Here is a 27,042-nt window from a genome sequence, read left to right as displayed (position 1 = left end):
CCCTGGGAAATTCACATTTTTTGCACCTTGGTTTCCTTACCAGTGAAGATTTCTGCACCCACTACATGTCCAGACCTTTGCTAAGCTCTTTATAGCTGTTCATTTTATCGTCCCAACAAAGCTGTGAGGTAGGTAGAACTAATCTACTTGATTAGGTCACACAACTAGTAAATGGTAGAGTCAGGGTTTGAATGCTGTTCTGCAGTATCATGTACTTCCATGTACCATTATTAGAGAAACACTGCACCGTCATTCGTTGTCACCACAACATCATGTGGACCTGAGTGCAATTCAAGCTCTGAATTCCCAAGGCAGTATGAGTTCATAAGGTGGCTTCTAGATCATCCCAAATCTGCTCAGATTGTTTATTTACTATCAAAGTGAAAATACCAAATTAAAAATATATCTCATGAGATTTGGGAAAACCTCTGCAGGCCAGACTCCATGTGAGACACACTGCCCTCTGCTAGAGTCCTGCCAAGGAAATCTCAGACTAGCTCCTCCTTTCTGGGTGCATCACCCACCACGGTGAGAGGACCACCCAAAGGTTGTAACAGAACACATGCCTGTCTGTTCACCCTCACATGGAACGAGAGCTGCTGCCTTTCCACTGAACTCTGGAGAAGGGGAGTCTCCACTTGTTATTCTGAACTAGCACATGAGAAATAGATACTCAGGAAAGACGTGTTCAAGGCTTCTGTAGATGTGTGCCTGATTCCATGCAGTATATCTTCTTATATGATCAGAAATACCAAAAGCTACCTCAACCAGGACACCCTCTTCATGTAGACTTGACTGATTGCCAGTGAACGTGGCTTATTGGCCATGAACAGGGCAAAGGTTCAGGAGTGTGTTTTGAGGTTAAGAGTGTGGGCATCGTGGACACTGTGACCTTACATAAATTGCTGCTTGGTTTCTCTGGGCGTCAGTTTTCTCATCTGTAAGGTAGGTCCCAGTATAGTTGCTACCGCTTAGGGTTGTGAAAAGTAAATGATAAAAATGAAGTCATGTATGTAATTACCAAAAATCATGCCTGGCGTATATCCTAATTCCTTCATAAAATGAGCTGTGTATGATTTTCAGATACTGCAGTACAGCCCCATTTCACAGGGGTGTTTGGTTCTGAGCCCTTGTTTGAAGACCTGTATTTAAGTCATTAAGCAATGCCATTCAGGGGCAAGAGCAACAGGCAAGCATCTGACTGTGGTCCTGGCCAGGCTCTGCCACTCACTTACCGTGATGCTCAGTACTCACTTAGCTGATTCTCAGTTTTCTCCTCTGTATAATATTGGTCTTATTGCCTACCTTGCCTGGCCTGAAGAGCTACTTATAAATAAAGTCATGGGTGGGAAAATCAGTTAGTGCTGTTTTGGTACACGTGCTTGCCAAAAGAGCTCTTGTGATTCTGATAAGGGAGAAAGACAAGATCTGGGAACCTTCTACATCTTGAGTTCTTTTAGGTTTTACCCATAAAGGAAAAAGAGGAGGAAAATATTTTTAAACAGTAAACTGCTGTGCATATATAATTCTTGTCATTATTATATACTCATAACCAAATGAGGTACTGAGGGAAAGAAGTAAACAGAATAATTTCAGTTTCAGTATTTTGAGATTCTACTTTGCGCCAGACCCTGTGCTAGTGTTTTTCATACATGATGCAGTTTGGTCCACACACCAGTACTGTGAGGTCGGTATCATCACTCTCAGTTACACTGGAGGAAAATGAGGCATAGAGAGATTGAATAACTTGCTAAATATCACAGAGCTGGTTAAGTGGTAGAGCCTGGTTTGGGAATGAGGTCTGTCTGACTCAAGTCATCGTTTTCGTCCCTGTGCTGCATAACACAGCCTCCAGTTGGTGAGCCAAGGCAAGGGAAACACTGACACATGTGACAGCGCCTGAGAACAGTTGTAAAGGCTAAACCTTCTGGTATGAAGTATAACAGCAAACTACTCTGTCACCTGGATTATTGCTGTAACCTCCTAACTGGTCTCCCTGTGCTCACCCCACCTCCATTCCATCTACTCTCAGTAGAGCAACCAGAGAGAGCCTGCTAAGAAGTCATTTCAGATCATGTCAGGGCGCTGCTCAAACCTTTCACATGTGGGAAAAGTCAAAGCCTTATCGGGACCTGCCAGCCGTGGCTCCTCCACGCCAACCCTCTGGCCCCGGCTACCTTACTGACCTCAGCTCTCAACTCCTTCCATTCCGCCCCTCGCTCCTTCTGCCTTGGCGCCCAGCATCCTTGCTTTTCTTCAGACGTTCCAGACAGGATCTAGCCTGAAGCCCTTTGCAGTTGCTGTTCCCTCTACCTAGAATGTTCTTCTCCCAGATATGCACATGCCTCCATTCTTCATTATATCTCACAGGATCCAGACAGAAGACAGAAACCACACCAGCTATTTAAACAATATTTTAATAGTGTATATGGAGGTAGCAACTGGAGGAAGCAACTGCTCCCTCTAGGGCTGAGGGAAAAAAGGGAATAACCAAAAAAATGTAGAGACTTAGAGGGATCCCACAGAGCAGAAACTTGACCTCTGAGGAGGAGGCACTATCTCTGAGGGGCTGCCGTGAAGCTGGTTATGCAAGAGTTGGAAAGACTGTAAACAAGACTTTCCGCTGCTACTGCAAGGCAACTGCCAGGCATCGCCGCTGCTGGGCGGACGAAGCATGGCTGGGGTGATGCTCACGAGAAGCAGGAGTAGGTAGCAGGCTCACAGGAGCAGCAGGGTCCTTCTCCTCCTTCCAGGCTTCCAGGCTCTGCCAGTTGGAGGAGCCTGATAGGAGCTAGCCGACAAGCCAACATTTGGTTTGCAGAAGCACAAAGCCAAGCTTAGAAGGGTGGTGTTGAGGCTGAGGGATTATGACTCCGTAGCTGGCATGCTGACCTCCCTCAAGCCTCTACTCACATATCTCACTGGGACCTGCCCTGGCTGCCTTCATGAAGACTGTGTGATCTGACCCTTTCTATAACCCTTCCCACTTCATTGTTCTCCTCAACACTCACCTAGCAGGTGCTCGTGGTTCTTCAGGCCATATTCCGTCTGCTTACCTCTATCTTAGCAGCACCGCAGTGACAGTTCTGTGAGAGCAGACTCACGCCCTTCGCTTTGTGTTCCTCAGCTAACACCTGCTTCTGTCCAGCTAGGAGGACTTTTTATTCCAGATCAGGGCACTATGGACGTTTGTGGCCAGATAATTCTTTGTTGTGGGAGTCTGTGCTGTGTATTGAACAATGTTTAACAGCATCCTCAGTCTCTACCCACTAGATATCTGCCAGTAGCATTGCCCCTGCCATGACAACCAAAAGTGCCTCCAGATTGTTCCGATTAAGACTCACTGTTTTAAATGTATACCTACTCCATGGCTTGTGTGCGAACCAGTTAAGCATGTGGGTGTTGGTATCAGATAGACCAGGTTTGATTGGCTGTATCTTCACATAGTACCTGTACTCCTTTGGGCAAGTCACTGAAGCTATGTGTCATTTTGCTTAAATGAAAAATAAACATAACAACCGTCTCATGGGGCTGTCGTGCAGATTACATAAGGTAATGCGTGGAGAGAGTTTAGTACCAGCCAGCAGACACGAGTGAGCAATGAACTATTATAATTCAAAGGAAGCATCATATAATTCTTGAGAAACCACCCCCAAGTTGGTTGTCCACATATGATGCCAGGTAAGTGGTATGTGTTCTTTTACTTGTTTTACTGAATGGGCTTTACACTGGCCTTGGGAGTGAGAGGTAATAGCGCTCCTGAACTGTATAATGTCATAAGAATAACTGCCAGGTGCTGGAAACTGGGTTACTGCTGACAGGACCCACTTGCAGTTGAGGTTGATTTGAATGCAGTTAACGTGCTGAGTGTAACTGTGTGATATTGCAGAAAAATAATAAACACTTGTCAAGTAGTAAATTTCACTCTGATGCTTAGAGTCAACTTGCTGTTGGATTCATCTCATGGGTTTACTATCCCAGATGTCACCAAAAGGGATCCAACTAACAAAGAGAGCTACATTGTCTTTCAGGCTCTGAGTGGTTTACTAATCTCAGTCAGAACTTGGCTATTGCTGAACCCAGAGCCATCCCTTGGGAACTTAGCATATTTAGATACTGCTTGAAGTGGTACATAGGGTCCATTTTGATGAGTAACACGAGAGCCCCAGGCTTTGTGATGGGGAAATAAATCTGGGTACCAATCCCAGCTCTGCCTCTCACCCTCCATGTACCCCTTTCCTCCAGGACTTCAGTTCCTCACCTTTAAAATAAACAGTTCAGATGATGTTATTTGGGCTTCCCTCTTGATGAAGTACCAGCCCCTGCCTGGCCCCACCTCGCCATGCTCTCGGAATTGTACAGCAGAAAGGAAGTCAAGAGTGGTGGGAGTGCTGTCTTCGGTGCATCTGAAGGGATGCCTGTCAAATTCTCAAGCTTTCTTTCCATCCTTCCTAGGTACACAGTTCTGCACAGTGGACATCATCAGGAATTCGAGAAACTGCCCATACACCATGACCCAGAATCCCTGGAATCATGCTTCTGACTGAGGACGTGGCTCACAACTAAGCCATTCATTCCCATTCATGTCTGCATGAACAGGATACCCTGGCATCTCTCCTGACCCTCATCACCACCAGTGAGGCATGGGGCAGTGGAACCAAGGGCCCAGGAAAGGTACATGGATGACAGGGTTGGACAGGATCCAAGGCCAGAGCATGGAGGATCTCAGAGTTGTGAAGGGACTTCAGGCACCATCAGATGCAGGCTCGCAGCCAACACAGAAGCAGCATCTTCCATAGCGTCCCTGGAAGTTGGTCAGTCTTTGCTTGTACACCTCCAGGGATAGGAGCTCACTACCTCCTAATGCAGTTCCTTCTATTGTGGAGAAGCTTTAGTTATAAGGAAGGTTTTTCCTTTGTTGGAACACAAATTTGTCTCTGCTCTAGTTGCATCTGGGAACAAGCAGTTGGCCCCTTCTTCCACTGAGAGCCCTTAAATATCGGAAGACAATGATCTGCCGCCTACCCACCCTTTTAAGTCTTTTCTTTGAACTCAACAGCTCCTATTTCCTCTCCATTCTGGCCATCTTCCTCTGGACTTTCATTGGTGGGTGAATTAATCAAGGCTTTTATTAATGAAATTAGGTTGATAGTAGTGCCAAGTGTCTGTCCAGAAGAACTGAATTATGACAAGTGAAGCATCAGTGTTTTTTGGTTCATAGACCTGAATATTTTTCTTTTTTTCTTGGGGATAGACTTTGGAAACTCTGCTTAGGTTTTGGTTTGGATCCATTACCGGAAGGCATCTTTACAGCTGGTCTGGTGTGTGTGTGTGTGTGTGTGTGTGTGTGTCTGTGTGTCTGTGTGTTTAAAGATGACATTTTCTCATTGGCATACTGGCTGTGAGGTCATTTGAAGTAAATCTTGATTCACTCCCCTTCCATGACAATGGGGAAAGGACCTACATCTTTACCGAGAATGTCGATTGAGAATTGTCCTACAATTCAGATTTTGGGAGGGAAACTCAGTTGCTCCTATAAGACACCTTTTAGGGCCTTTCTTTCTTGGGAAACTTCACTGGCCTCCTGCCTGTGAAGTTCCTGGGCTACCATTTTTCTACACCTTTTCCAGTATCTCATTTCCTCCAATCTCCTAAGGAGATGCTTCCCTAATGTCAAAGCTACCAACAAATGACTTTATGTTGGGGTGAATTATCCCCTCAGGTTGAGACTCTGAGGTTTTACAGTTGCCTTTCTTTTGGCTGCTGATAAAAACCCTACTGAAAGGGTTAATTGCTGATCCTTATAGGGAAGCCTAGGGAACAGGCAGTGTGGGGGATGGTTGGGAGCATAGGTAACATGAACTACAAGATAGAGATGTGCCGTAAGTTTCTAACCTCACCAGTTCTCCTTGCCCTTCTACTTGGGCTGTTGGCCCCTCCTTCCTTCCCAAGTGATCTCAGAAACGACAGTCGCCTCTTTCTCACCCATTTCATCCATGAGGGAAGAACTCGTTAGCCCTCCCTCTTCTCTCTGTCCCCAGAAATGGTCAGACTCCACATAGGATTAGGGTGACCAGCACCCTGGTTTTAGCACCAAAAGTCCCACGTTCTAGAAAACTTCTCAATCTCAGACAAACTAGGCTGGTCGGTCACCCCCTAGATGGAACCCTCCCTGTGCTGAGGGTTAAATAAGACTCCTCAGAGTTGCATTTCCTTTTTTTCCCCCACTTTTTCATGGAAAAGGCAGAGATGAGTGAATTTGGGGGTCCAGAGTTTTCCACATGCTGTCTTAATGTGGTCTCTCCTCTCATCAAAGCACAGAGAACTTCTTAGGGAAAGACTAAGACAGTCATAGAGCCAGCTCACAGTGAGGAGGAAAACGTTTAGTGCGTTGAGGCAGCTGGTAAACTTTAATACCTCCAAAGTCAGTAATTTCTACTATTTAATACATGCATGCATACACACATACATAAATACAGTAGGATTTCTTCCCTATGAAAAGTTTTTCTTCCCAGGAGCTTAGCAAGCATATCTGCTTATGCAAAATATTATTTCTCAGTGGCAGTCTCCCATATTAAATGGCAACTTGAACTCGACAGGGATCTGTAGATTACAACATAGATGGGAAAATGAGACCTTACCATGTCACGGGTCCATATCTTCTGGACTCTTTGGTCATGCTTGTGTGGGCCAGCCTATGAATGGTATCTGTAGAGGTCACATGCACCCTGGTTCAGGGAAAGGACAGCAATTGCAGGAATAGGAGCCCTTGCCATTGTCAAGAAGAAGGACCCCTTTGCAGAGAGGGCCTCACAAGCAAATTTTGCTGTCTCTTTGGAGCAGAGCTGGGATGGTGTGGGTGATGCACCAAATGCTCACATTGGAGCCTCACAGAACAGAAGCAGGCTTGCTCTATCTGGACAGCTACTAGCCTGGCATTACTTAAATCTCTGGCTCCCAGGAATCTAGGTAATATGGCATGTGTGTGAAAGCCTCAGAAGGAGGAGACTTGGAGCTTGTCAAGGAAGGAAGTACTTTGCTGTCTTCTCTGAGGCCATCCTCTTTCAGAAAGCCTGCAGTGTCATGAAGGGATGCTCCCCGAGAGAAGGGCCCATGGCCCCAGCCACATCTGCCAGATTGGCCTTGACAGTCACTGGGGTGATGGATGCTGCAATTAGACTGCCCCATGCCCGGGATAAAGGGGGTTCACCTGTGCTGCTTTGCACCTTGACTCTCCAGCCTACAGGGCTGTCCAGGTAGAAGCCCTGAAACTCCCTATCCAGCTCATGATCAGCAGCTAGGAAGCAAAAGGGATGAAAACCAACTTCAACTAACACTCAAGTATGTGTTTGCAGAAAAACTCTTTCTGAGACTTCACCTTTTATCTCACCAACATTCCCACTTCATGCTGCTAACTTGCTCTGTCCTGAAGCAAATTTCTGTCTAGCTGGGGGATGGGGGTGTGGGCATGGGGGTGGATGAGGGAGGGAAATGGGGTGGATTGCTGGGGAGTGGCTATCATTAAATAGACTTTGTTGTTTCCTTCAAGTAAGGACAAAAGCAATGCCTTCTTGGTGCTGTGCTGTCTACCTGTTTTTCTCTTTGGTGTTATATCTCTCTTTGGTGAGAGATCAATATTGCTTTTCTCTTTTTCTGTATTACTCTGCTTTACTCTAGTCAAAGTCCTTACTGTAATAGCTGCGCTAGAGGGGGGAAAAAAAAGACTAATGCACTTACCTCTTCTAGTCATAATTTGCAATCTCTTTTCCATCTAGCCTAGAAAACTGAGGCCAAATATTTGGTTTGAATTTAAACAAATCAGGGATGGATTTGAAGGCTTGAGTTTGGGACATCATGTCACTTTGGGCCTTAACCAGCACTTGCTTCACTTATGTCATCTACAAAATGGAGAAAATCTCTGAGCTGGTAGGATGGTTGAGTGTTCCAACATGTGTCACCCGAGTATTTTTACCAAACGTGTGTCTTGCCTATACTGTTATTTACTTAATATTTTTATTTAAGTCAATTCAAGTTTTCACTTACATAAATTTATCTTAGAAAGAAACACTGTATCAGTACCCCAAGTAGAAATTCAGAATTGCCATTAATAGAAAGCAGCCATAGAGAGGAATCAATGAAAACAAAGCAAGATGATTAAGTTCTAACGGGAAGCCAACGCACAGAGCCTCCTCTCTGCTTCCGAGTTTGAAAGGGAGAGTGTCAGAGAGCTGTTAAGGCACCTGCCTCCCACGAGGGGTTCTTTAAGCCGAGAAGAGGTGAAAGGGAATTTACCAGAGAGAACTCCCAAACTTTATGAGCTAATGTGATTTCATGACAAGCTGCATTCCGCATATTGTGGCAGCATAGAGAGAAAGGAAGTGAAACTGCTTATATTTTTAACTACTGTTATACTTGGTTCAGATTAGGTTTCTCCTTTCCTTTTCCTTCCTTTTTCAGCTCTCCCCAGAACATGTCTTAGGTAATAATAAAATAATAATAATAATGTAATAATGTAGCAATAATAAGAGAAGTAACATTTAATGAGCTCCTTTCTGCCAGGTACTATGTTAAGTGCTTTATTTACATGGATCATCTCATTTAATCCTCATAAAGCCCTTACAAGATAAGTACCAGGATTTACCCTGCTTTCCAGACGAGCGTGCCTCCGCTGAGAGATCTGGTGACTAGTCCAAGGTAATAGACCTGGGAAGTGTGGTTTGGAATGGGAACATCGGCAGTCTGACTCTAAAGCCCATGGTCCTAGACGTGTGCAACACGGTTCCTTATTTGGACTGACTTACTCCACATCCACGTGGCGGACCCTGTTCCAGGAGGGAGCAGTGAACAAGCCAAGGCTGGCCCCTTTCCTCATGCTGCCTGAGAACTTCCCTTCCATGTCATCCTGGGACCTGGAAAGGAACTTGGGACATGCCTACTCCAGAGTGAAACTCTGCCACACACCCTCTGTACCTTCTTCTGCTCCCTTTCACTCTCTGAGCCTCAATTTCCATCTTCATACATTGCAGGGATTCAGGCAGATGATTGATCAGGAGGAAAGGCCCTTCCACACTGATCTTTCATAGTCTTCCCAGTATTCAGCAGCCTGGAGTCACTGAGTAACCAACAAAGAACCCTGGGAATCAGGTGTGTGAGCCAAAGAGAGGATTAGTCTTTTGTGTTTCAGACCATCGCTGGGGCTGCCCACAGCAGGAGGGACCCCAGTGGAAGGCAGTTTGACTTCCTCACATTTCTAGTTGGAACTTGGAACACTACATGGAAATGTTCCCATACGTCCCATCAACTCAGCACTGCAGGCTTCTCAGCACTTTACAGCTTCTGTGCGCTTTCACAGCAAGATCTTTGAGCCTCTCCCAGCAGCTTGCGGGGAGGGATTACTGACTTCATTTTATAGAAAAGGAAACAGACTTTGTCAGGGAAAGTGATTTGCTCAAGGACACAGAGCTTATACGGGGCAGAAATCAGGGCTGAAAACACTTAGGGTCACTCCATCCTCATGGAGTGATTTCTTCCTCCTCTTCTAAATATTTTATTAGTAAATATGCAAATTATATATTTTTAGACTATATAAATTACAGGTTATACAAATAATGTATTTGTGCACTCCACCCCCATTATAAAGAGTTCTAATAATAAAGATACCACAAAATACCCCTTGACACCAACTCAGTTCCACTCCCCTCCCAAGAATTGCCCTCATCACCTGGCTTATATAATTCAAGAACGTGTTCTGTATATTTATATATGTCAAAATGTACATATAAAAATACATGGTTTTGGTTTGTTTTTGTATATAAATAAGATGATGCAGTTTATAATAACTGCCACTTGCCTTTGCAAAGGTATACCTTCAACATCATATCACATCAATACGTGATTTTTATTCATTCTCTTTAGTTGCTGTGTATTTCATACAGTAGACGTTGTATAGTTTGCAGTGTTGTCTCTATTATGTTTTTACTGCATCCCGTGTCTGAGTGGGTCAGTTGAGGCCTGCATCAGAAAATCAGCAGCCTCCATATTTTGGGACTGTACTAACCATGCGAAGGTCAGCTGGAGTTGTTTCAAGTTGAAGCGGCAGCAGCAACTCTGACTGGGCAGCTTCCCGGGGGGGAAGGCCCGCCCTCAGATGGGCTTCACATGGTCTCCTCCCTCCCTTTGAGGAACTAAGCCACTTTGCTCAATCGCTCGGGCTTTAGAGTCAGACGGCCTCCACTACTTTTTAGAATTGTTTTTGTAAGCAAGATATTTAACCTATTACACCCTAGTATCCCCAACAGTGAAGTGGGGGACATAATGATCATACATATTTTAAAGTGTTGGTATGAGGATGTATATGGAAAGCACTTGGTAAACGATTTAAAAAATGCTTTCACGGTATCGTTACTTCCTCACCAGTTCTATCTCTGTTTCCTACCATCCTGGGATCTGGTCTAAGGAACAGAAGGTTATAGGAAGATTAGTTTAAAAAAAGAAAATAAAAGATAACCCTTTCATAATAAAGGGAATTATGGTGGAAGCAATACTACCTCCACTTGCATCTCATCGTCCAGTTTACTGAAGGCTCTTATTGGACCTTCACAGCTGCCCTGTTGGGTGGGTGTGTTAGTCCGGGCCATTTTACAGATGAGGAAACTGAGAGGGCTTATGACCATCCACGTCATCCAGCAGTCGTCTGAGGGAGTCAGAATGTGAGCCCAGATTTTCTGGTTCCAAATAAGAAGTTCCTGGAAGAATTGTGGTGCCAGTTGTTATTTAGAGAGATTGTTAGGACTCACACACCTGGCAGCATTATAAGAGGGACACGATTCTCTCTCTAAATTTGACATTAATTCAGTAATCCATCCATGAAACATTTCTTAAGGTCTTTAAAAAATGTGCCAGACACAACTCAGTTCCCTGTGGCAAGTAGGTGTGGGCAAATGACAACCTACGGGCCAAATCCTCCAGTCTGTAAACTAAGAGTGGTTTTTACTTTTTTAAGTGGTTGGAAAACAAAAGATAGTTTGTGACGTGAAAATTATGTGAAACTCAAATTTTGTTTCCAAAAATAGTTTTATTGTAACACAGCCATGCCCATTCCTTGATGTTCCCTCTATGGCTGCTTTCATACTACAACAGCAGAGCTGAGTGGTTGTCACAGTTGAGCCTAAAATATTTACTATCTGGCTCTGCACAGAAAAAGTGTGCTGATAGCTGCTGTAGGGCAATCACTGTTCAGCCATTCATTCCACAGACATTTACCAAATGCATCTATCAAGTTTCATTTTTTTAGTTGTTGCAGTCAGGCATCTTTAGAATGATTTTAGAGTGGATCAAGTTGAGACAGTGAGATAGACAAACCAACAAAAATTAGAGAGCAGTGGCCTCTAGTGGCCTTACATCTAAACATTGTTTGGTTACGGTTACAGTGAAAAAACAGGTTTAGATCGAGTCCTAGCTGAGAGTTGGGGGTCTATATTACTTTGAAATATCTAGAATGTCCCGTAATTTGTTTCCCACTTTTTAGTGATCAGAGTTTTAACCTGGAGAGTGGAACACACTCTTTTAATTAGTAGAGAGGTGAGCTGAGTTAAAAACAAGGTAATAAAGAGATGACTGAATGCAGCACCAAACATTCTTCCTAATGTAAGTAGATGAACTGAAAGTCTTGGAAAACAGAGAACTTTGAGGAAAGAAACGGATTATCATTCATACTATGAGTGTGTGTTAGGAAATACTTGCTGGCTTCTTGCATTTCTATGAATATTAATGATGAAGGTAGAGGCAGCCTGGTGGGAATTAGGCACTGAATTCTTATTCCGCCTGGCCTCAACCAGCCCCTGACTGTGGGTTAGCCATTTTCCCTCTGGGTTTCAATTAATCCCCTGTAAATGAAGGGTTTGGACCCTTACACCTCATATAGACCATAATTACATATTCTGTTTGGGAAGAGTTTCTAAAATATTTCCACAGAACTTCAGTTCGTGCAATTTATTGAGTTCACTCAGCTAGCAAGTGACAAAGCCAGCCCTCAGACACGGGTGTTGCTCTGAAGCTGCTTTTGCTTTAACCCCTGACACTATGATACTGCATATTACCACTGCCATGTAGCAGGTGAATTTCTCTCCTTGAGAAAGGAGCAAGGCCATCTCCTGAAGACCAGATATTTGGGGAAATTCTGCTGTTCCCAGTGTTCTGTCATAAAGAGTTCTGTGAGTTAAACATCTTGCAGCCACGGAACTTTAAAAAAAGAGATCAGAGATTAGACTACCCTGAAATCTTACTTAGACACAACTACACATTCCTTTTCTGTGTAGTACTTGCTACTCTTCTTTAAAATGAGGGATTCAGTTCCAAGGCAAGAAAAAAGTTTTTCATAAATTTTTATTTTTATATTCAAGATAAAGCATATACACAATATGGAAATAAATAACTAGAAATGCTTTGGAAACTTTTCCATTTCCCCCTCAAACTCAGTTTTTTTTTAAACCTATGAGTCTTTTTTTTTTTACTTCATTTTAAGAAATATGGCAACTACAATACCAAGAGGAAAAAGAACCACAATTTTGTACAGAAACAAACATACAGCCACCTCTGACCATAGGGTTTAGTTGGAGTTTTAATAGTAACACAAAAAGAGCACAAGAGACAAAAAGACGCTTCAACAGGTTTACTCAAACAGCTCTGCTCGAGAAGAAAAAGGCACAGATTTAAGGGCATGACAGTGATGATTAAGAATATAGTAAACAGGGGCTCAGCCAGAAAGTGACACCTTATGAACTGCCTGGAAAAATGAACAAAATGAACTCTTTCCAATTCTCTGCCTTCATTAAAATGAATTTTTAAATTAAATTGTATAAACATATGATATAAAGTTGGTACTTAGGAAATATCTTTGTGTATTTCCTCTATGTACAAATCTTTGTATACAACTTCAATGTTCCTTATACATTTCCTATATACCAAAATGCACCGGAGCCTCCCAACTGCATGCCGCAAGCCTCTGTGAAGCTCTCTGGCAGCTGGATGGCCCAAGCAGCTTACTGCCAGAATAGCTGGAAAGAGGAGGGACCAGTTAAATGTAGTCATCTTCAACAGGCTCTCCATTGACGTCACAATAGTGGATAAAAATTGCCACTACTCGCTGAAACACGCCCTTCTTCATCTGACGCATCTCTGAAATTTCCTCTCCTATTGTTTCCATACAGATGTCTGCAGACAGCTGCCCTTTCCTTCGAGGAGCATAGATGGTGCCTTGGAAATTAGAAAGAAAAGGGGAAACAAGATTATCAGAATCATTTGGAAAGCCACTCTGATTTAGCTGGTCCATGAGATATGCCTGTATACTCTCATGCAGTGTAACTGATGTATGTATAGCTCATGGAATGGGTCCCCATCAGTTTGGTTATATACTATGTTTGATGCCAAAAAGAGCACACATGATTAAAGGCCCAAGGTGAAAAATGTACCAGAGAGGTAAGTCATACATATATACATGTAGTTTATGAAATCGATTTCCTCCTAAAACATATATTTTTTAACTTCCTACAAATGGATATTCAAGGGTGCTAACACTTAGAAGAACTATATTCCAGAGTCCCTTCAAGTTCCCCCATCAAGTATCCACACCTAAATCATAAGTTCCCACATGCTACCCAACAAGAAGCAGCTCATAAGTAGCAGAATAATTAGTATAACGGGAACAGTTCTGAAACAATATAGTTGACCAAATTCTTCAATAAGGAGTAACAAGATTATAAACATTTAGGTAATAAAAAAATCTAGGTAGGACAATCTGTCTGAAGGAATCCTTTCCACCAACCTTCATATATCCCTAGTAAGTCAACTGGTTACCTGTTGTATACATTTAGAGCTGTTTTTTTTTTAGCAAGGGGTGAACCAAACAATAACAAAAAGCAAAAACATTTATATGGGAAGTGATAAAAAGCTGCGCCGCTCGTAACACAGACAAAATACTAAGTATCTAACACCGTAGGATAACCTCAAACTAGAGAATAAAAATCAAGTCAGGACATAATTACTTTCTTCATCATCCTCAAAATCATATCTGGCAAAGCTGTTGGGTTCTGCTGCCCGTAGTGATCTCAACCAAGGGAAGTCAGAAATCATGGAATACGGCGCTCCATCCACAACACCTAAAAGAAGACAGATCAACAGTGCTACTGGGGTGGAAGTAATGATAGGGCCGAACGCTGTTAGTATTTTGAAAGCAGCATCAGATATAAATTCCAATTCTAGCTCTGCTACTATTGAGTCATGTGATTTTGGTCATCCTTTGCTTCCATTAAGCCTCAGTTTCCCTTTCTATATATGTGTACATATATATACACACAAAATAAAGAGGCTGACACAGGTTTCCTCAAGTCACTGCAGCTTTCAAACTGTATAGCAAGTTTCAATTTTCTTTCACTTTTTGTGTTTCAGTACTGCTGATTATTTTAGGGATGCTAAAGACTCATACAGAGAGAGCACTATTTATCTGGTCCCTGCTACCTGCAGATATTCAATATTCCCATTATTTTGACAAATTGTTAGGCTCCTACTCCAATCTTCCCTAAGACATGTCTCTCCATCTAATTAGTTAACAGTTATTTAGCTTTCCAACCATTTACAAATAAAATGCTCACCTTCTAAAGTATAGATTTCTCTACCCCATGGGTATTTGGGATACTTCTTTAAGTCATCTTCACTTCGTGTGGCTTCAGGGAAGAATTCATACTTAATGAGCTCTCTGGAGGCAACAAGAAAAATTAAATAAAAATTATAAAACTGAAAATAATGTTGGGATGTAGGTTAGAAAGGAACTATCAAAATGTGTTATGCCTAGATTCTGATGAAGGTCTCAAACAAAATATCAAAATAACAAATGCATAAAAAGTCAAATTTTCTGATGATGTAAAACATCACAGTTTTAGGATCTTTAATATCTCTTTTCCATGCTGTAAGGCTAAAGGAATGAAACTAAATATACATGTACGGTCTGTTCTTGTGATTCTTCTCTAAGTTTGAAAATAAAAAGTTACAAATATTTATGTACGCATTTTAGTTTTAAGTCCTCATTTCCCTTTTTTTTCACATTACATTTCCTGTTTCAGTGCCTGAAAAGCCCAGATGAAATCATTTAAAATAAAAAATAATTAGGATTTGTTGTTTGTGGGCATCCTTGCTCTGGGAACTGACTTAGAAGGTCGTCAGGGGCTGCAGATAACTTACTGGTTAATGTTTGCTATTGTGTCCATCCAGCTGCGAATGCGCACCTTGTTCCGGACATTGGGAGGGTTACTGAATTCATGGATAATACAGATGTGATAGGGGTAGGGACCACTAAATAGCTTCTGCTCCAACGTTAGTGTATCCACCTGTGGAAAACACGAGAGAGAGGATTTTGGACCAAGGAAGAGAATGCCTTAGAAATCTATCTCCTAGGGCTTGAACAATCTTTCCTTGGGACCTCAGTTTTTGAATCTCTGGCTGATTTGAAAATCAAAGAGTCACAATCCACCCTGAACACAGCTTGCCATGCTAGGGATGAGGCTTAGCAAATTCAACTGTTTAGTAAGCTCAGCAGTTTACATCTCACTGTTATATAAATGTGAATTAAACCAGAGAATCCGGATTCAGGTAACTGATCCCAGCAATCCACTTCCGAATATATCCTTTACAGGTTTAAATTTTGACTGCACTATAGAACTGTGAATGTGTATTACCATATACCCCATTCTAACTGGACTAGTGTCCATTCCTAAAGACAGAACACACTTCCTTGCCCCCTTGTAAGCTTTGTTCACATTGCTTTCTTCTCATGGAATGCCCTCATCCCTATTTTACTTATGAAATCCCACTTTGTCATCCTAATGACATATATGTCTACCCCCTTCGTGGAAAGGCAAACTTCTCAAGAAGGATGATGTCCTGTGTTATTTTTCAGCCCCAGCAAATTATAAACACTAAACAAGCAATTTGTTTGTTGAAATGATTCTTTTGAGGCCAGGTTCAAACATTGACTGCAAAGGTTCATATTTCCTTTAAACCTTCTTTTAACATCAAGCACAGAGTCTTACACACAATGTTACTCTTTTTTCCCCTAGTTTTATTGAGAAATAATTGACAACACATCACTGTATACCTTTAAGGTATACAGTGTGATGTTGTTGGGGTTTTTTTAACATCTTTATCGGAGTATAATTGCTTTACAATGGTGTGTTAGTTTCTGCTTTGTAACAAAGTAAATCAGCTATACATATACATATATCCCCATATCTCCTCCCTCTTGCGTCTCCCTCCCACCCACCCTATCCCACCCTTCTAGGTGGTCACAAAGCACTGAGCTGATCTCCCTGTGCTATGCGGCTGCTTCCCACCAGCTATCTGTTTTACATTTGGTAGTGTATGTATGTCCATGCCACTCTCTCACTTTGTCCCAGCTTACCCTTCCCCCTCCCCGTGTCCTCAAGTCCATTCTCTGTGTCTGTGTCTTTATTCCTGACCTGCCCCTAGGTTTTTCAGAACTTTTTTTTTTTAGATTCCATATATATGTGTTAGCATACAGTATTTGTTTTTCTCTTTTTGACTGACTTCACTCTGTATGACAGACTCTAGGTCCATCCACCTCACTACAAATAACTCAATTTTGTTTCTTTTTATGGCTGAGTAATATTCCATTGTATATACGTGCCATATCTTAAGCATGATGGTTTGATTTACATATATTGTGAAATGTTTACCACAATAGGTTCAGCTAACACCCATCATCTCATAGGTACTATAAAAAGTTTACTATTATAATAATGATGATAATAGTAACAGCAACTATCATATGATTGCTTAGTACATTCCAGCAACTATTCTAGCACTTAACATGTATTAATTTAACCATCACAGTAACAGCAGGTTTTTATTCTTCTAATTTTAGAGATGAAGAAACTAAGACATAGAAGTTAAGTAATCTGCTACAGGTCAGTGAACCAGAACTGGAACCAGGAAGTCTGAAACCAGAGTCTGTGCTCTTTACCACAGGCAACTTTTAATAAGTATAAAACTTGCTGCATAACAACTCCCCTCATCATATAACTTGCTAAAAGCCCACAAAAATCTATCAGAGAAGCACTGATGAAGAAGATTGGCAAGGTAGTCTAGGCTGGTTAAAAAAACTCTGTAGAATCTAAAGAATCATTACTGTGGGTTCAGCAAATGAATAAAAGCCAATTTCAAAAAGGCTGAACACTAAAAAATATCACTGCAATATGTGATCACCAAAAAGAAGCAGAGCTCATTACCTGCTGCATGGGGCGTAGGTATATGATACGGTTTCTCTCAGGAGGCATCCTTAGTATCTGGTCTAGTACCTGATCCATATTCAGTTTCTTGCACTGTGCATAGTCAAATCGGTTTACAATTGGTGCATTTTCTACTTTTAAATGTTTCAGTACCCTGCACCTGGTAGCTACAAAATGAAAACAATGGTAAGCTCTACAAATAATTTATACAAAATAATAGAGCAACGTATAACCTATTTGGAATCCTCTTTGGAGGAGTGGCATACCTTTTATTAGCATAAAATATTGCAGATGTAAACATCTTTAACATAGGTCAAGTACTAGTGCAAAGGACAACTGACAGTCATCAAAATGACTTGAAAATATGATTCTGTCCTGTTCAAAAGAAGGCAGTCACCCTCATGCTAGAAGGGAGATACCTTTTCCTCTCTAAGATGTTACTGGCAAGAAATTCAAGTTCCAGAGAATGAGTTGCCTAAATATAGGGATTGTTTAGGAAATACATATGGAAGAGAATGAATGACGGCAACTACTGAATTATACAATTTTATGGGTAATGGTTCCTGGGATAATTCACATACGTTATCTTACATTCACCCATAGGAAATGAGCAGTGTTGATTTAAATTCCTACCTCAAGTATAAAACCAGAACCTTAAAAAAAAAAAAAAAAGACCCAGAAATATTTGGATACTTCAGTCTAAAGATGTACAGTCCAATGTGGTAGCCACTAGCCACCTGTAGCTATTTAAATTTAAATTAACTGAAGTGTAATAAAACTAACAATTTATTTCCTCACACACTAGTCACAGTTCAAATGTTCAACAGTCACAAACAGCCAGTGGTTACCATATCGAACAGTACAGATACGGAACATTTCCATCACTGCAAAAAGTTCTGTTGAAAGTGCTGGTCTGAAACATGATTAAATATTCTTCCCGTTTAACATACAAAATATTGAGGTTATAGAGAAAAGTAATTGTGATATAACAGACACATTTAACTACAACAGTATACCCACTTCAGAAAATTATCCCCTTCCTTTTTTTTAATCTCACATTTCAATCTGATCCAGTTTTTACCATAGATTTCAACCTGGTCCAACTCAAGAGACAGAATCAGATCAAAGATATTCTAGCCATAAGGCCAACATGCCTGACCTTTTAAACATTTCATAAAAGACATGTTCTGTAACATCCTTGATCCAAATGTCATCATCTTACTGAGCAATCTAGCCCTGTAATTTTGATGTTTGAACACTGACCAAGTCTTACGCCTTTCAGACTCATTTTCTCCTGTGACACGGCAGGAGGAAGAGGAAGCAGCAGGAGGAAGAGGAAGCAGTGTTGGGGACGGGAAAAGAGGGAAGAGAGGACTAGATGGCGATAAGGGTTCAGTGGTTCCCTGCTGTAAAACCAGACTTGGCTAAGGTCAGTTCTAATCTCATTTAGTCATCTCATCCACCGTTAACAGACAACCCATCCATCAGTGGGTGTCCAGGGACTGAGCTTCTTATCTAAGATCTTCTCTCCCACAATAAGCTGAGCTAAAAAGTTTGGTTTAAGGAGAAAAGATTGGGCCTGAGGCCATGTGATCCACCACTAATGTTAAAGAAGATATAGAGAGAATCAGCAAAGTCAAGTGCAGAGGTAAAAACCAGTCAGATTCTCAGAGAGCTCAGAATAGAGACAGGAATGAGAAGTTAACCAGCAGAGTCCGAAGGTAGAGTCTCAGACCTCAAAGAGTAGAGTGCTGACACACTGAAAGCTCTTATGCTAGTCTGGGCTCTGCGGTTGGCTATGATCTCTGAGCTTTTGAAAGACCCCCGTTCCGTTTTAGGGGGACACTTCAACATGAGATAAAGTACCACCTTTTAAGGGTAAACACGGGGTTTGGGGTCCCCATGTCTGGAGTCTTCTAGAATTCAAGAGAGAGGTAGTGCTTAAATTTGTTTTATCTCTCCTTTTTGGGATTTTCCTAGTTTATGACAAAATGTTTGGTAAGGATTTCCTTCTTTTGTTTACTATCAGTATTGGAGAAGTGCAAAAAATAGAAAGCCCCTAAATATTTTTTTGCCATACTAATACTAATGAACATTTACTAGGCTTTTACTAGAGGTCAGACCCTCTACTGTGTTTATGTGTAGGTACATACATCCACATATACACACATGTGTGCATGTATCAGCCACTCCATTTAACCTTCACAAATGCTTTATAAGGTAAGTAAAATTATGTATACTTCACACACTGAAAAAAATGAATGCAGAATATATATAAACTGCACAAGGCAAGGAACAAGTCAGTTCTTCATAATTTTATATGGATAGGTATCAAAAATATAAATTTGAGTAAAATGGAAAAATAAACAGATCATGTATGAGACATATTATGTATCTAAAAAGTTAAAAACTCACACAAAATAATACCCTATTATTTGTTCAGAGACAGATATGTCTATAAAGACATGAAAGATAGACTGAAAGGACATAACATTAAATACCTGACTACAGGTGATGGGAGCCGATGCGATTGGCAATGAGGGAGAAATGGGACTGAAAAGAAAAGTGGGGCTTGGACTAAGGATAATGTGCCATGAATTGAGGTTATGATTGATGATATCAATCAAATCCAGTGCAGTTAAGCACTTACAGCTCAGTCACTATTCCCCCCTCCTCCCAAAACATACATAAAACATGTCCAACATCACACAGCTAGAAAATAGCAAAGACAGGATTCAAGGTGAGGCCTACTTGACTCCAAAGCCCATATATGCTGTTAACTTAACCTCTGTCAGATCAGGTTGTAATTATCATTTGGAGGAAACTGGAGGAGAGGCTATATATTAAAAGATGAACCAAGGCTCTGCACATGGTCCCTTGAAATATGATGGAATAATTAGTTGAGAACTACAGAATGAGGACAGAAAAATCTAATAATGATTCTTTTGAAAAAGTAATATAGTAATGTTACTGTAGTATTTATGAGACTTTAATGCTTTAAACTCAATCATGATGCTCTTGTATGACATGGGCCTAAATACATACCATGGATAAACATCATCTTGGGACAGTCTTTCAGCACTAGATCTGTGATTCCACAGTTGGTCATAGTGACTCCAACAAGATTTTTGGATTTTAATACAAGGACCTACAAGAAGAAAAATTTAAAAGATGTATCTTCCTGTACTTTCTTTCTTTCTTTTTCTTTTTAAAGCTTAAGTGTTTTCACTGGCACAAGTGAGAAGCAACTACTACCAGTCTCTTCTCTTTAGGGCAAAGAAACTTATGTAAAGATGGGAACTTTAGTTCCTTTACATTATTCAGGAACTTGGCTGGACCAAAAGGTAAGCAAGGATTTTCTCCTTCACCTGCACATGGTCATCCTCAATCACAGGATCACTGGTACTGGTGGACTTATCTGCTGTCCGCTTCCGCTTCATGGCATGACGTGGCTTTGTTTTGGCAACCTCTAAAAAAGGCGAGAGGAAAATCCAAATTTTAGCCTCGCTGTCTTTCCTTCAAAGAGAGCACATTCAACTGCGTATGTATAAACTCCACCAAGGAAACTCTCAATTCTACTACTTGGTTCCCAAAGGAATACAGTCAGACTGCCATTTCCAATTGCCTCTTCCAAAATAAGATCACCTTCCGCTGTCTCAAACATATCAACATCAAACATAACACTGCGCTCTTCACACCTGGCCCATTCCAACAGTCTAATCAACATTCTCGTCCCTAGGCACTCAAACCATCCTAAATACTACTGGTAGATTAAACTCACCACTTTCCTGCTAAACAACTTTAAAGCATTGACTACTACTGCTTAGTGAATACATTTCAATGCCTGACATTTGGAGCTATGCTTTAGCTCCAAATGTTCTCAATTTTATTCCATACCATATCCTAGTCATCTCCCATTGCCAATGCCTCTGAAGCCATTAATTGTTTTAGCTTTTTCTGCCCAGAATACCTTTCTTGACTTCACTTTTTGAAATACTACCCATCCCTGAAAGGTCCAGCTTAAATGCCACCTATTCTAATAAGTCACTTGTATCCCCAAACATCATATATGGTTCTGTAATTCCCTGTATATCTGTTTTATTTCTCCATTTAAACTAAAAGCTCCCTGAAGACAACATCATTGTCATTTCATCTTCGTATCAATGTCAGCCACTAACAATGAGCTAAAATGAACATTTATTGAATGAACTGGCACTCAACATTCACTGAATGAATGAATGCATCATGGATACGTCAATGTAATAACAATAACAGCAAATATTTACTGAGTGCTTACTGTGTATCAGGCACTTTTCTCAGGGTTTTACTTGTATTAACTAATTTAATCCTTTTAACAGCCCTCTGAGATAGATTATTCTCTTTATTTTACAAATAAGTAAACTGAGACATGGGAAGGGAGAACAGTTTGCCAATGTATTTATCAGTATGCTAGAAAACCTGCAATCATTTACCTGCCAAACTCTGCCTAGTATGGCCCTAATTTATTTACTAGTACTGTTCTAAAATGTCATAGTTTAATTATAAAAACAAATATTATGTTGATATTATTTAAATACAAATTCTAAATTCATCTCAAAAACTTAACAAGCACATACATATTCCAAGACAAGACACTAAAAGTCACTGTCTTCATTTTGAGAGTCACTCTGTAGCAGAGCATATATCGAATGAAAAAAGGTTGACCTTTACGAATTAAATCCCACCATACTGCACACTGCTACTACTACTAGATTACAGGGTTACCACTTGGTTAACTCTCTCACTTCAAACATGAAAGATTACAAAGAAAGATAGGGAAACGAGGTACAAATACTACAAATTCCCAAAGGCTTGGAGTTAGACAGGGACTCTAGAGATCTAGTTCAAGTGTTTGTTTGTTTTTTTCTTTTTTTCAATACACCAGAACCCTTTCCTCCACCATTCGAAATCTTTGTGAAATCTTATTATGCAAAACAATTGAAAGCAGCTAATTTGGTTGAAGCCTAAAAGGGAGCCCAAGAGTTTTATCCATCAAACTTTCTCCAAGGACCCTGAACCCAAGCAAAACACTGGGTTTCTGGAAGAGAAAACTACTGATCTAGGTGACCCACTGGAGGCCACCTTCCACAGTATTCCTGAAGGAGCTTCATGAACAATCTGTTTTCACTGACAAGGAATCTTCTAACAGCAGCCACCATTTCATACAACAGCCAAAATTCATACTCCTGTTACAACCAATAATAGGTCCTGATTCCCTCTCCCAGTACCACAAAATGAAGACAGACAAAAACAGGTTTGTTTCCAACCCTTCATCCCAGTGTTCAAATAAGAATCTTCTGTTAGCATTCTCCTTCTATGCTCCAGTTTTCAGCCTCTCACCTTCATGGGTTGCTTCCTTCCCCTACTCCTTAACTGATCAGAATGTGGGGTTCAAAGCTAAATTTCCTGCTCTCCTGATACCCAAACTGGCGGTTTGTTTCCTATGATAAGTTTATAAGACTAAGTCACACTTTATATGTAGATAATCTTGAAAAACAAATGCTTCCCAATGTAAAAAGAAAACAGAGTTCATTGTGTTTGTTATTTCCTTATGACTCCCTCTGTTTATTAGGGACAGTAAATCTTTGTTTAGGGACAATCCTTAATGAATTCATACATCCACCAGCATCAACATACCTCATATGATGGCTCCTACCACTTATTAAGTTCACAATTATTCACTGAGCCCCATACCATGTAAGACATTGTGCTAGAAGCTGGGAATATAATGGTGAACAAGCAGACACTGTCCCTGACCTCATGGAGCTCATAGTCTACTGGAAAAATAGACATTAAAACAAGGAATTACAACACACAGTGTAGTTGACATTAGCAAAGATGCTACAGAAACACAGAAAAGCAGACCAATCCAGTCATGGGGTGTCAAGGAAAGAGGTCAGTATTCATGAGAACCATATCATATTCATCTTAAGTGCTATTCTTTGACAATCCAATTAGTTATTTTTGTGACATTTATTTTATAAAGTATTATACAATGAGGGTAAAAAGAACAACTTAGAGGCATTTATTCCCAAAACAGGAAATCACAAGACAAATAACTACTTCTAACACGGTTTTAACACTATGTAAGGCTGTATATCAAAAACCAAATTAAAAACTCAAATATTTTCTTTGAAGGGATTAAAAAAGAATCCATAACAATCAAGTTCGTTCCTTTATTAGTTTGGATTTACCTCCTTAAAACTTTTAAAGCACAATGGCCAACAGATATCAAAAACATGCTAGATTAAAAATAACAAGTTGAAAGCCACCCAAATAACTTGTTCTTCTTTCCAAAAGAGACCTGGATAATTTAAAAATCAGCAGTTTGACATTTCTCCAGAAAAACTGTTATTGAAAGTAAATGGACATTTGTATTGTGTTTAAAAATATTGGCAAGTAATTTACCTACCATATACACATTAGCTACATACATTAGAAGTCTTCTCAAATTGGGAAAAAAAATTATTAAGACAACAGATATAATTAACCTTAAAAAGTAAAAAGCACTACATAAATGAATTTTTAAAAAAAATTCTAGAAAATTATTTAACCTAAGAAAAGGTTCTGGTCATGAAACAAGTCAGAAGAAAATGACAAAGGGAACAGCAGAACATAAGGCAAAGAAGACATTAACACCCCTCCCCCCAATATGGTTAATGTGAAGGACCCACGTTAAAAACAAAAACAAAACAAAACCCACCAAAACAGTAACAACTATAAAACTTTACCAAGACACATAAGACAAAATAGTCCCTAAATAGGAAGACTCAGTGCTGTAAAAATGACACTTATCTTTTCAGTCAGTCAATGTAAAGGAATTGCAAACAAAACACAAGAAGATTTGCTTCTGAAACTTGACAAAATTATTATAAAATAAAACTATAAAAATAAATGATAAATGCACGTCTAACCAAGAAAATTCTGCGAAAGAGTAATGAAAGAAGACAGAACACTGGAACAGGACAGCATGCCCAGAGATAAACCACAGTATGGTCAAAGTACATGATAAAAGAGCATTTCAAAATGACATACGGATGGATGTCAATAAATGGTATTGAGACAACTTGGTGACAATTTGTAATAAAAAATAAAATTAGTTCCCACAGATTAAGATAAAGAACTAAACTAAGATAAGTAAATGAATAAAAGAATGAGAAGATGTGAACGATTATCTGAGCCAGGTGTAGGGAAGGCTTTCCACAGCATAAAAATAATGAAATCACAAAAGTAAACATGTAGATCTGACTTAACAAATATGAAAAACCACACAACAAAGGGTGTCATAATGAGGTGTTTCTGTTTAATGGATACAGACTTTAAGTGTGGGAAGATGAAAAGGTTGAGACAGATAGTGGTGATGGTCCCACAACAATGCGAATGTACCTAATGCCAATGAACTATATACTTCAAAACGGTTAAAATGGTAAATCCTATGTTACGTATAAAGAAAGAGATAAACCATTTAAAATTCAAGCTGGGAAAAGTATTTTCATCATGGCAGAACTGATGTTTGCAAAGCATAATAAAATCTGCAAATAAAACTCATATACTTTAATATGAGCCTAGGCTACTATGATAATTAGCACATAATTAATTAATATCTCCTATTTATCTTATGAAAGCTTGTTTCTGTTAGTTTAGCTCCACATGATTCAATCAGCTCTGTTTATTGCAAAAGCAGATAAAAAGGAACTCTATGTACTGGGTGCTGATTTTAAGATTTTTAAATTGAGTAAGGTTTAGAGACAATAAAATGTATTATTATTCATTGACAGGTATTCATGACTTAATAAAGGCAGGAGAGATTATTTAAAACTAAGATCAGAAATATAAACAGGATTATAATTAAGGAATGTGCTTATTACCCCCGCCGAACCCATGCCTCGGCATACACCTAAATGTTATTAATGAAATTATATATATATATGTGTGTCTTGAGGATATCTTCACCAAAATGATTCTCAGCTAAACTACTTACTTACCTGCTTTTCTCCTGGCAAGCCTAACTGGCAGCAAAACTAGCCTTTGGGAAAAATTACTCAACGCTACAGAGGCAGGTGGAGGGGGGCACCCGCACGCCGGGCTCCCCCCTGGTCCAGCAACTTCCAGTCCTTACCTTTCAGCTAAGGTTTTTAAACTGCACTAGGAGTTAAGCCTCTGCAGTGTGGGACGGGAGCAGAGTTTACATACTGGGAGTGAGACGTGGGACTGGCACTGTATATAAGGTCAGTACACACACAGTCGCACTCTTCTCAGAAGCTTAACTCTCTGTGCCTCTCCTGGCTGGTATTTTACAAGCTGTTTTACATGCCACCCCCGCTCCCCACCCCCACCCCATCACTGAAAGTGAGCTCAAAATCTGTATGAGCGCAGAACCCCAATGTAGAAATCAATTTGCCCAACTGGCTTTATGTAAGAAAACTTATGGAAGGAGCAAATGCCCTTCTCAAGTCCTAACCTGCAGTAGCTAATCCTGGCAGCGTTGTCATACCTGACTCAGATACCAGCGGTACATGGGAGAGTCTGCTCCTGGCCCTTGTTAGGGGCCTCCGAGGGTAGTCTTCATTAGACTGCACGTCACAGCTCTCAGGCTGGGAGCTCCCCCTCCTGTCCTCACCTGTAGCCCCAGAGCCACTCCCATTAGTCCTCTCATCATGTGCTGGGCCTGAAGACCCCCCTGGTGGCAGAGTCCTAAAGGAAAAGGCGGATCTCGTACCATCCGGGCCATTCACAACACAGGCTCGGCTGGTTGAAGGACGTTCCTCATCAGAACACCTGCTAGTTCTCCTTTGGGATTCCTGGGGCCTGTGACAGCAGCATCTGGGGCAGACAGAACTCTCTGCATCTCCCTCCTCCATGGCCTCAGAGTCCTCTGACCCACCGGGGGAGCAGACACACTGCCTGGACACATCCACTTCTGTAGGGCTAGGCTCGGAAGAGCCGCTGCTGTTCACCGTCCTTACAAAGTCGGGGCTTTGAGAAGCAGTGCTGTGCGAGCTGGAGTTCCCCACTGTGCTGGCGGTGGTGCTGCTGCAGCTGGGATAAACATCCTTGTTTTTTTTCTTTTCAGGAATATCCCTAGCTGCTTTCATATCGCTTTGATCTGCTCACTGGTGACCTGACAGCCTTTCTCACAGCTGCTTTCCTCGAGGGGAAACTGCTTCGACTGGCCCATCTGATGGGAGTTGTACCTCTTTCGAAGTGGAGTCTTGCCTTTTCCACTTACTGCTTACAGAAAAAGAAGAATGGCCCGAGGAAAAGAAAAGATTTCAGTACAAATTCTGGACAAAAGGCAAGAGTAAATCTGGAACAGGAAACAATGTAAACTAATTTTCCTAAAGTATAAATGGTGACCACATCACTCAGCTGCTCACAAGTTCTCTATGGCTCCCTAGTGCCTACCTGGTTAATACTCCTTAGCTCAGCCTTCAAGGCTTACTGTGACCTAACTGAAAACTAACTTTCCATTCTTGTCTTCCCTATAAACGTTCTACACCCCAGTCCAAACTTTTCTTTGAATATACCCCTGCCTTATTACCTTGGAGCCTTTACTCTCATCAATCCTTCTGCTTTGGACCTCTGTCCAATCTCTTTTGCACCCCAACCCAAAGCAAGTGCAGTATATGCCCTGTAATATTGTTATCTATGTTTCTGACCTGACTCTTCAGCCAGACTACAGAGAGAGAGAGACAGAGAGACAGTG

At 40.8% G+C, this 27,042-nt stretch overlaps 1 protein-coding gene across 1 annotated transcript in view; it reads right to left on the bottom strand.

Moving 5' to 3' along the window:
* Positions 1-13,075: 13,075 nt before the first annotated feature.
* Positions 13,076-27,042, bottom strand: part of FBXO38 (F-box protein 38) — a 45,846-nt gene continuing 31,879 nt past the window's right edge. The window contains 9 exon segments of the mRNA XM_065874061.1: positions 13,076-13,254; positions 14,043-14,156; positions 14,649-14,752; positions 15,235-15,380; positions 17,298-17,464; positions 20,343-20,445; positions 20,666-20,766; positions 25,831-26,436; positions 26,439-26,564. Coding sequence (XP_065730133.1) covers positions 13,076-13,254; positions 14,043-14,156; positions 14,649-14,752; positions 15,235-15,380; positions 17,298-17,464; positions 20,343-20,445; positions 20,666-20,766; positions 25,831-26,436; positions 26,439-26,564 — 1,646 coding nt within the window.

The sequence above is a fragment of the Phocoena phocoena genome, chromosome 3 (genome assembly GCF_963924675.1).
Source record: "Phocoena phocoena chromosome 3, mPhoPho1.1, whole genome shotgun sequence".
NCBI classification, from domain to species: Eukaryota; Metazoa; Chordata; class Mammalia; order Artiodactyla; family Phocoenidae; genus Phocoena; species Phocoena phocoena.
Note: the sequence above shows the minus strand (reverse complement) of the source record. Positions and strands in the feature narration are given on the sequence as shown.